Here is a 12157-nt window from a genome sequence, read left to right on the forward strand (position 1 = left end):
TGGCGTAGAAAGGGCACGGCTTATCATCATGAAAACATCATCCCAACTGTAAAGTATGGTGGAGGAACCATCATGATTTGGGCCTGCTTTGCTGCATCAGGGCCTGGCTTGCAATCATTGAGGGGAAGATGAATACCCAAGTATATCAGACAATTCTTCAGGATAATGTAAGGATGTCTATGCGTCAGCTGAAACTGTGTAGAAGGTGGGTGATGCAACAGGACAACGACCCAAAACACCGGAGCAAGTCCACAACAGAATGGCTGTGGAAAAATCCGCCTTTTAGAGTGGCCAAATCAGAGCCCAGACATCAACCCAATAGAGATGCCATGGATTGACTTGAAGAGGGCCATACACATGAGACGTCCAAAGAATATGACAGAGCTAAAGCAGTTCTGGCAGGAAGAATGGGCTAAAATTCCTCCAACGATGTGCAGGTCTGATCCACAGCTACAGGAAGTGCCTGGTTGAGGTTATTGCTGCCATGGGGGGGTCAACCAGTTATTAATTCTAAGGGTTCACTTACTTTTTCCACTGCCATCTTGAATGTTGAATGACTGTGTTCAATAAAGAAATTAATTATTATATTTAGTAATTATTTTTACACACATTATGTTTGCCAATACCCTTGAATTAGATGAAGATCAGATCACATTTTATGACAAATTTTATTCAGAAAACCATGAAATTCAAAAATGTTCACATACTTTTCCTTGCCACTGTAAGTTTTCAATTGCTGACAGACTGCTAGACAGTGCAACTCCCCTTATCCCATGAAATAATGACCCTTGCTACGCATTTAACCACTGGTTTATGTATTAACAAACATTGAATCCACCTTTTATAAACACATTAGTTCAATAACCTAGTGACTGACCAGTATAAAAAACAAACTCCAATTTACCCCACATTTTGTCTGCTGCTTTCCCTTCCAGTCCTCTTTCACCATCAGACAGACTATATATGTTCAAAACTTTTCTATTCTGAACCAGCCTGGAACCAGATGGTTTTGGGTGAGCAGGAGGCCGACTTGGTTCGGATGCGGCCATGTTGTTGACAGGCCTGTTGATTCTGTTTATTCTAACCTCATATCGCAAGTGCCACTAATAGCAGCTCTGCTCTTGGGCAGCATCTATATCCAGGCATGCCAGCCAGGCTGAAGCCATTAATCAGCAAGTCAGCTGTCCATAGTCTGATTATATGTGAGGTAATGGAGTTACGCTGCAGTTGTCTCACCACATTGGCTACTGCTGCTCTGTGTTACACTTATAGCTCAGAAACATCAGAGAATCAATTAAAGGTCCCGTGAAATGGTATCATTACTTCCTTTAATGTGATGTATTTCCTGTTGAAACAGGATAGTGAGGGATTGATTTTAAGTGTAAACCAATCGGCTGTTAGTTATTGAGAGGAAGGCAGTTTGAGCTATTTGGACAATTTGTGATGATGTTTTTGGTTGGATTTTTTTGTTGTACCCATTTTGTTATACCCGTCATGAGAAAAACATGGAGAAATCTATGGTTGTTAATCAAAAATAGTGGTCTTAGATGGTACTCGAAGACACATCCACCAATTGAGAGCTTAAAATTTGTCAGAAATATAAGACTAAAATCCTACAATGTGAGTGTTGCTGCGACACATGTTTACAAACCGACCAATCAGAATACAATATGAAATGATGCAGACTACACTGGTGAGTTAGCATAGTGCTACTGCTAAAAACAGACTCATTTTGCAAAATCAAATAAGCATTTCATATTGCCCTCTTTTCCCATGGTGACATGCTTCACTGTCTCCTCATCCTCTTTTCAAAACATGGGCGCGCTGCTGATAGATGACGCCAGTTGATGACATGTCTCTGTTTTTGTTTTGTTTTTACGTCATAGTGCTATGCCTCTAAATGCCTCTACATGCCTCTAAATTTATATCATACAGCGCTGTAAGAAAACAGCCTGAACAGATGACTGATGACTTGTAGTTTGATCCCCTCATTAGACCCAGCAGGAAATCTTTGATTGATATTGGTGGGAATATGCAGTTTTACATACAATACATGAAAATAGAAACCAGGAAAGTGGCAGCCTTTTGAGAAAAGTAATGAATTTGAAGTTACTAGTTTGAATATTCATGTGTTTTCCATGAGCAACATGTCCCCTTGTCTCTTCTTGTTCTCCCGTTCTTTCGAATATTAGCTCTTTACTGGAACGCAGTCATTACAAAACAACTATTTGTGTCTACAAAATGTTTTCAGCCTCTCAGTTTTGCTGAATTACACAAACCTTTGTGAGTTGCTGATTTTTGTGAGTCATTGTAAGCACTAACATGTACTTCTTAGACTATTTGATTAATTCAGATATTATCAGAAATAGATTAATTATATCACAGCTAATGCTAATATAACATCTTTATAATTACTTTTTAAAACACAGATTTAGATGCACTGCTAATAGGTTTCAATGGTAGGACAAATGCAGTGTGATAAGTGAGGGAATCCTAGAATGAATAATTAAGCAATTTTTTGTTTGTAGTTTCCTGTCTTGAGGAGTGTCAGAGGTGTCTTCAGCAGGGTACATGTGTGCTGTTATGGGACGTGGACTAGTATTTGTAGATATAATAATCTAATAATATGAAAAACAACATTGGGTCAAGTGTTGACTACCCTCAGCTCCCTCTGTTCCCTGAGATGAACATTTTCAACATTTTTAAAAAACATTTTGCTCTGCTAGCACCTTACTACATCCTCTATATCTGTTAGCTGTTGTGTCCACACACCTCCAACTCCTTTGGCCTTGCAGACAGCAGCAGTTGTTAAGACAAACAGATGTGCTCAGCACTCCTCTGTTGTCCTCCGTCCCAGAGGAGACGCAGCCAATGTGGATGTTATTGTTTAAGCCTCCTGGCTGTGTGGCAGGGCGGAGGGGATGGGGGGGATTAACCTGCCCCTAGACGGCCAGGGCTCCATAAATCTTCACCATGACGGCGAGTTCCTGGCCCTGTGCAGGTTGCACGGCTGACAAAAGAATCCGGGCCCCCACTTGGTTTGCTGGTTCTGTCGGTATGGTTTGGTCAGGATGTGGGGGTCTCGCTCACGGCAGCAAAAGAGACCAAGTGAAAGGCCTCATGGGAGGCAGAGATAACATCAACAGTGATCTATAGCTCACTCTCTGTCTGCTGTGTGTGCGATGAAAGAAAGAGAGGGAATGTCTACTGAGAGAGAGAAACTGGTCTGAATGAACCTAGACATCACAAAGGAATAATGTCCACAGGGCCTGTATGTACAGCATTTAAACAAAGTGTAGAACAGAATGAGAGTGTGTTTTGATCATTGAGAGGGTCGCTGAGCTCAGCAGAGGCCACAGTCCAGCTGTCTGCTGCCCTCATGTGCTCCCCTCACTGCACGGACTGACTTCCCTCTGTCAACAGTGTTGACAGACGAGGAGATTTCCACTGCTGACACTGCTGAGGACAAACCTCCACTGATTGGAGAGATGAAGTGTGAATATGAAGGATGAATATAAGTGGTAAGGCCTCACATAAATTCTTATTAAGCAATGTTAACTGGTGAGATCTGTGGTAACATTAGTAGAAAGGAAGTCCATTAGGGCAAGAAATGCAAGCCCAACGATTAGAAAGGTTTAAATAAGTCCCCAGTTGTGCCAATAATATCTAAACCACATGCGACATGACCAGAAAAGTAAGAAAAAATAAAATACTATCAAACTCTTGTCTTTTGTAAATAGCTATTAGATTTTAGCTTTTGCAGAGCTATTTTCTGGTACTTTGTGTGAAAACACGTAATAGTGCAATGCACGATTTTAGTGGATGTTTAGGGTATGAAATTATGCAGAATTTTGAAACAGAGAGTAACTATCTGAAACACTATAAACTGTGACACCTTTTCCCCTCCAGTTTTTTGTGAATTTAGTTTCTGTAGTTTGTGCTGTTTGTTTTGTCTGTTCAGCCGAGTGATGCTCACCACCTGGTTCTTTTCTTACATTTTCATGTAACTGCCATCGCCTCTGCTGGAGTGGTAAAACACATCTTTGTGGCTGCAACTAACAGATAATATTATATCCATAAATTATCGATTAATCTGTTGATTTATTTCCCCCCTTGATTTAGTAGTTTAGTCTAATTTTTCCCAAAAAAGACCTACCCAAATCTATGGAAGATTTAAAATGCCTAAATAAAAATAAATCAAACAAAGAAATGTATGTATTTTTGTTTTATGTAAGCATTTACTGTGACATAATTCAATTTTGGCATGGACAATGTGTCTCCTTTTTCTAGAAAAGAAAAAGCTCCCCTGCACATCTTTGTGAAAATGATGACAGTGCTTTGCATTTTGTATTGGCAGGTTTAAGCTGCATCTACTGGACAACACTGAAACAACACTCTTCACGTTTTCTGTTGTTGTGATTTGATCTTAATGTGGAATGGAAATTTTATTTCAGAATGGAAAAGCAATTAATTCAATTATTAAATACAAAAAGCAAAATAATTGCCCTTTTAACATGTTTTTAATTTTGACACAGTAAATGCATACATAAAGAAATACATATTACAATGGGTATTGTATTTCACTTTAGTTTTTTGTTTGATGTGTTTTTATTTAGGCATTTAAAATCTAACCCATAAACCCTGGGTTCAGAAGAATAAAGAATAAAACACTTTTATCTCTATGAGTGTTTTGGATTCCAGTAACTTATAATGAACAGAATTGGGAATATGATCAATTAAAATAGAATGTTGATCTAATAAAATATGATAGAAAAGCCATTTTACCTCACCCTTCACTTTCTATACATAGTTTTTACACCCTGTTTGTGAGAGCTGTAAGTGGGCCTGACCAGGCTTAGTGTGTTTAGTTTAGTGTGACTGAGCTGTGTGGACAGCATGAAGTATGGCAGTGTCAGAGGGGAGTTGGCCGACTGTCCCACCGAGTCCAGCACTCGCTGTTTAGGTTGGCACCTCATCCAAGAGCCCTCCAATGCAAACACTGGAGGGCTGTTCACAGGCCATTACCCGTGTGATTGACAAGGCAGCCCACCACTCAGAGGGCTGCACATGAAGGACACATTTGTTAGTGCCAGGAGTTTATCGCTGGGGGTGATGATCAGACAGCTGATTGATGTAAAACTGTAAAAGCATTTCATAAGGTTTTGTGGTTAAAGAGAGTTGATTTTAACCTCCTTCTATGCTGGTTATTTTTCTTTCTGACTAGTCATATTTTATTTTTACAGCAGCATTATCAAGGTACGTTTTGATAATTATTGGCTTTTACTCCATGCCTCTACTGGAGCTAAATTTATGGTGCCCAATAGTACTTTGGTCCTTGCGTTTATATGACTCTGGTTATGTAAGCACTGCTCCTGACAGGGTTGAAGTGGATGTAAACAGACTTTGTTAAAGTGTAATTCAGTCACGTAACATGACTGATTATGACTTATAGGCCTTAATTATGTGTCATGATATAATTTAACAGTATAACCTAAAATTGTAGCATTACATCACCCTGCTGCCAGACCTCTTCTTGCAGCATGGTGAATCCCGGTGGTGAATACAGGTACAATACGGCTTATTTTAGTTGGACAGAGTATGGTATTGCAGGAGACATAACAATATACAATAGGCTATATCAGAACACCTCAGAGTGTATTATCATGCTTATACTACAGCCACTTACTACAGGAAATTGTCATATATTTTTTAAGGGGTCAGTTCACCCAAATTTCCCCCCTTACCTACCCGTGGGGGTATCAGCCCATGCAGATAGTTTTGGTTTATTTGTCCAGGTTTTGAGATGTCTGCCTTGTCCAAAAACCAATGGAGGAATATTTTTTTGTGCTGCTCACGGCATTAAAAAATGACTTAAGAAGGTCAACCGCAACATCTCTTTCTAGAAACAGTGTCCCCATTACTGTGGCTACTCTTTGTCTGGAAATAGATGATGCTGTTAAATTTTAAATTTTTAAAATGTAAAGTCCTTTTTCAATGCTGTGAACATTGCTGAATCACCACCCACATTTCCAATATTTTCAGTGGTTCACATAGCTAACTAGCTACAGCCATGAAAACTACGGTGACCAGAGGTCCTGGTTTGTCCAGGATTGTCCCGGTTTCAAGCTGGGTGTCCCGAGTCCCGAAAAATAGCTGTAAAACACTAAATTGTCCCGGTTTTCACTACAATTAAAATAGTAATTATAATATTATACTTGTTTTCAGCACTTGTATAGGCATTTATCATGTTCCCACTCATTATCTAATCCAATATAAAAACATAAACAATGCACCACGCATCTGAATTCAACACTGATTTGTCTGTATGTGTGTCAATCATTCAATGTGTCATTGTCAAGGCTGTTGCCAGCCTATGAGTCATAGACGGCTCTTTCTGACAGACCCTGTCAGTATGGTAACGGTTAGCTGTCATGCCGAACAGAAAGTCGGTCTTTTCTAAAGAGCTCCAGGAGGCTTATTCCTTCCTTTGTAAATTACCTGGCAACGAAAATACTGCGTTTATGGCATCCATGGTGTTGAAAGGTGCACTTTTGCTAAGCACTGAAATAATTGTCCCCCATCCTGATGAGTTTGCATGCATGAATGTGTGGTACACTTAAGGGTCCCGGTTTGGGGGTTTATAAATATGGTCACCCTATGAAAAATAGCAACAGAAATGGTAACAAGCGTGGATGAAATGGATGTAGCTGTACAGGTTGTAGTAAGTCGACTCATAGAAACTCTTAAACTGTCACATTTTTTGATCCAGTGTGAAAAACATTTACTGCTCCTAGCAACAGCTACCGCAGCTTCTGTTTCGAATGAAAATGATGTCAGCGGGACAGTACGTCACTTGTTGCTGATTGGTTCGGGCAAAACAAAACAAAATCTAACAAGAAATTGACTAACAAGAACACAATGTCAGGCCGAATGAGTGAAGTGAAACAAAATAACTATTGCATCAGGCTAGTGAGCAGCACAAGGGAAATTCCATTGAAATTATATTGTATGGGGGTGGCGGATAAATGAAGACAGATATATCAAAACCTTGGCAAATAAAAACAAAACAATCTGCAGGGCTAATTATATCACTAAAGGTATGTTAGAACCATGGTACGGTCTCTTACCAGTGAGAGTTAGCTTAACTGTTAGCTAGTAGTGACTGTAGCAAGTATGGTTGCTATGGATACCTGCAGTTAGATAGTCCTTGTGCACTGGTGTCAAAAGGTGGGCAAACTGTTGACTGAAACTATGTTTAAGGTGTCCTGTTACATGAGTTTAAAGGCAGAATAAGTAGGATTTTCCTAAAAAACAATGTATAGATTCATAGAAAAATAGTCCCTCTCAATCATCACTTATGACCCACTAGAAGTGTGTGGCGGTGTCTGTATCTGCAGGGACCCTTCCCTCTGGCTGTATTTTCATAGTTTCTTATTAGTTCTTTCTCTGTTCGAGATGTTTCTTGGCGTGACTTGGCTCTCTGCACTGGCAGTTTCTTCTCCGGGCCTAGCTGGTGGTGTTGTTTGTTTTTTTTTTGCAAAGAAACAGCGTTTATCCATTATTTGATCATGTCAAAAAGTCTTCTTTCAAGGCAGTGGTGGTGAGCTGAAGAAGCGCGTAACCTCTCCTTCTTTTCCTGTCATGGGTGCGCGTGCGAGAGTGCCCATATAGGCTACCATACCAACGAATTAGACCAGAACCAATGTTTTATGAAAACAATCGCAGTCACACAGTTAGTTTATTCGTTGTATTCATTATAGAGCAAGGCACTACAATAAATTATTAGTTCTGTGTTATTATAAAAAATATAGATAATATTTAAATCCCTACATGCATTTTTGGATACGGCCACTTGGGGTTCTATGAGCCACCTGAACCAATGCAAACTGCCTCAGTGGGTGTGTAGCCCCCAGCCAATACCAGCGCGCATGCTGTGAGGTCAGGGATCTATAAAAATGTAGCGAGCAGGTTACATCGCTGTCTTCGTCTCTCTGCTCTCTGTCTGTGTCATAGATGTATTTCCAGCACTGGCACAGTGCTAAAACGAAGTGTGGAGAAAGGTCGGGCTACGCAGACTATGGATGTATAAAGAGCTGCAGTTCTGTGGGTCTGTCTGACCGAGAGCGGGGCTGAGCTACACACAGAGCAGAGAGCAGTGGACAGGATAAAGCTGGCTCCTTCCTGCAGGGTTGTGCGGAGGTGTGGGCGATTTTATTCGTGCTTTAGAACATAACCGCCGTGAAACAACCAGAAAATAACATTTATCTGATTCACTGCTTTGTTCTTGCTAACACCGCTCCCTCTCTTCATTCATTCTCTAGCTCTCTCTCTCGCTCTGAGCTGGGGAGGAGGGGCCAACTTTGAATCGTGTGTTTACAAACAGCAACCAACATATCATACTTATTCTGCCTTTAATGAACACAAGACAGCCAGTATTTTCTGTGGCCACGGTATAAACAATTTTTCCTCCTTAAAAAACGATAAAACAGGTCGTTAGTTATCCAAAATTGTTTGTCAGTGCCTTCCCAAACTTTTACAAATTAGCTTTACAAAAATTATTCATATGACTGTGAATGTTTTCTGATCTGCCACCACTATGGCTAAGATTTGTTTAAGTTAAGGCACAAACAATTGACTGTTGGTAGGAAATTGGATGCAAACAGCAATCTCTTGTTCTCATGTTTTGTGGTGCTATAGCAACATTGCGCTACTTCAACCTTTGTTCCTGCCAGACCACAGCCATAATTCAGACAGCCACTAGGGGTCCTTATTATGTAAACATAAAGAGTGCTTTAGGGATTTGAATAAATCACTAATGCTGTAATTTTTATTGTGAGAACAGTTTCATATAAAGTGTCATTAACTGTCCAGCACCTGATTAGCGTGCACTCATCCTTGTTATTCCTGAGAAAGCGTGAGATGAGGCCAGATGGAAGTGCCGTCCTCAGCGTTTCTCTGCTCTTGCTGGGAACGTGGGCTCTGTGGCATTGGTTCTCACCATTAACGTGGCTTCCCTCCTGAATAGGCCCTGCCAAACTATGCAGTGTCCCGCCGAGTCCAGAGATGAGGACATGGGCTTGCAGTGAAGCCTAGCGGTTCCTACTTCCTATCAATGACAACGAGCATCAATCTTAGCCGCCCTTAGTCCTGGATCCTGCCAAGCACGATTTCAGTGAGAAGGAAAAAAGCAAAAGACTCAGGCTGCTGGAATTAAACAAAGGCTGGATTATCCTCTCAATATGTCTCTTAGCAGGACAGTTTATCTCTGAATCCCCCATGGTTCAGAGTGGAAGAAACGTCATAATTTTGCATTTGAGTGCTGTAGATGCAGTCAGTCTTTCTTTTCTCCTCTTCTCCTCTCTCACACTCATGCCTTGTCTGCAGACTGTCTGTCATTTGTGTTGAGAGGGCAAATAAAGTTTGACCAAGTCCAACCCTGTTCAACTCAATCCAAAAATAAGCCATTTAACACTGAATGTGACAATTCCAAAAACATTCCCTGTGACATTTATTCTCTCACACCTGCTGAAATCCACCAATAACCCTGTTAAATAATCGAGGTGTGGAGTATTGCTCGTGAGCAGTAGTTTTCTCTCGGAGCTCCTCAGGGTTTCCTGAAACACTTGAGGAATTCCACCTCAGTTTCACTGATTGCAAAAGAGTCCGGACAGATCGCGGTGCTCCTCTGCTCACACTAAACACACACCTTCAGTTCTCAGCAGTGTATTTGTTCAGGTGCAGCGGACGCTTGACCCATTGGGGTTTACGACTGCCTGCCTTGATACAATTCACAAGTTTATTAAGCTGAGAGTGAGGAGGAGTTTGAGATGTGGCTTTTGAATGATTTTCTCAAAATAGAAAGGAGTAATCCCATACTGGGCAAAGATGTTATTGTGTGTGTGTGTGTGTGTGTGTGTGTGTGTGTATCTATCTGTGTACGCTAAATATGAAGCTGCATCCAGGAGATGGTTAGCTTAGCTTAGCACAAAGACTGGACACAGGGAAACAGCTAGCCTGGCCCTGTCCAAAGGTAACAAAATCAGCCTACCAGCACTTAATACGTTAGTTGTTTTTACACAACAAACAAGATATTTCTTAGCTGGGAGCAATTGCTAGGCAACCAGTGGACACTATAGGAAGTTACTGGACCTGACCAAGAAATAGTCCGGAACACACATACTGATTTAAAAAAACAAGATGTAAAATGTTTTTATTACTCTTGGTAAGAGCCAGGCTAGCTGTGTTTTCAGTCATTATGCTAAGCTAAGTGGCTGCTGGCTGTAGCTTCATATCTACCGTACCGACGTGGGAGTGGTATCGATCTTCTCATCTTAACTCTCCACCAGAAAGCAAATAAGCGTATTTCCCAAAATGTCAAACTCTTCCTTTAAAGGAAAGGAATGAATGATCCTTGGATAAACTAAAAAATGCATCGTCATCAAGTTAAAAATAATATTGTGTGTATGTGCAGGGACACACACATTCATGCATGTCATGTGTGATTCTAACCCTGACAGCTTCTCAACCCAAATGTGACCACATTCATTCATCCTTAATATCTTTTTTTACTCAAGTTTGTTTGATAATTGATCCCTTAATCACAAATCAAGGCTGCCACATAAAACTTAAACCTCAGTTAATAATTTGGGCTGCTTTTATTATAACAAATACATTACTATACATAGTCTATATGGGGCTTTGTGGTTCTGCAATATTCGAAGGTTACTATTCTCTCTTGTACGGCTGCAGAAGCCAAAGTGGACGGGAGGTGCCAAAAAGCACAGACCAGACGGGGTGGTCCGGAAAACGGCCCGGAGATCCAGTGAAACTTAACAAGCATGTTCCCTTTGGATGTTAAAATGAAGTGTAACACAGATATTAATGTAGCAAGTATCACAACACAGCAGAGGAATGTAAACTGGAGCACTGGGACATCAGGCTGGATGCTAACCAGCTGCAGCCGAATACCCCCGCCATCATAATAACCTGACCCCCACCCCACCCCACCACAATGGCCAGCTATACTCAAGCCTCAGCTTTTCATCATGGCTAGTCAGGAGCAGGACCGAAATGACTCCTTCTGGGAATGAAAGGGTCTAGTTTCTCATCTGGAGAAGGAGCAGGGTTGGTTTTTGAGATAAATCACTTGTGGTGATGTGAAGGCAGCTGAATGTGTGTGAGGGTTCACAGCCCGTGCATGAATCTCAGGAAAGTTACATGGCTGCTGTTCTCTCTGTAACAGCTCTGTAACATGTTAATGAGCAGGTGAATGAAGTGATAACCTCATATGAGATTTGGACTCTTTGACTCCTGTTTTATGTTGGATCTGTGTGTGTGTGTGTGTGTGTGTGTGTGTGTTTGTGTGTATTCTTCCCCAGAGGTGTCCATCCTTTGGGCTGCTCACCAGGTTCACCACAGTTCAGAGTACTACAACCTCACCACCGCCCTCAGACAGTCCCTCACCCAGCAGTTCACATCATGGGTAAGATATTATTCATTCTCGTAAAGGATAAGTCTGTTGAGTTTTCTTATTGTCAACATATTCCATTCATTAATGGGAATGATGAATAAATTACGCCTACTACCAAGTATTGTCTGTGTAGCCAAAGACTGATACATCTTACTCCTCTGTGCCTTAAACTTCCGTTGTTGTCCAAAAACTATTAAAAGCACATCAATGACATGTTCCTTCATTACCATGAACACACGCACTTTAGTTTACTTTGTGACAATCCCACATACACCGTGCTGCCAGAAATACTCAGTAGTGCATGAAATATGCAGCTAAAAATAGTTCCCAACAAATACACTATTTACTCCTGCTTGAGTAATGTTTGCTAAAAACTACAGTTCCCAGCTGTTTTAATTATTTGCCTTTTTGAGAAAGGAAACTATACCAATGGGTTTGGGGGCTGAGTACCACAGACAGGTCTTTTCATGGGATTTGTTGACAATAACAAAAAAATAATAATATTACCGGCTTCATCCTTTAAATGTACTCAAGCTGTGATGCAGAGCAATGTTTTGATGAGCAAGTCCCCACATTGTTCGTATCAGGTTAATTTTGAGAATTCACATAGTGAGGTGCAGACACATGTCAGTATGACTATACCATGCTCGCAGAATTTATATTTTTGCTTCCTTTTGTAAAGTCACA

General features: G+C 40.8%; 1 protein-coding gene across 1 annotated transcript in view; it reads left to right on the plus strand.

Moving 5' to 3' along the window:
- Positions 1 to 12157, plus strand: part of agmo (alkylglycerol monooxygenase) — a 50110-nt gene that overhangs the window by 11722 nt on the left and 26231 nt on the right. The window contains exon 4 of the mRNA XM_044208579.1: positions 11379 to 11482. Coding sequence (XP_044064514.1) covers positions 11379 to 11482 — 104 coding nt within the window. The remainder of the gene's footprint in view (positions 1 to 11378; positions 11483 to 12157) is intronic.

Source organism: Siniperca chuatsi, linkage group LG9 (assembly GCF_020085105.1).
Source record: "Siniperca chuatsi isolate FFG_IHB_CAS linkage group LG9, ASM2008510v1, whole genome shotgun sequence".
In the NCBI taxonomy this organism is placed as follows: Eukaryota; Metazoa; Chordata; class Actinopteri; order Centrarchiformes; family Sinipercidae; genus Siniperca; species Siniperca chuatsi.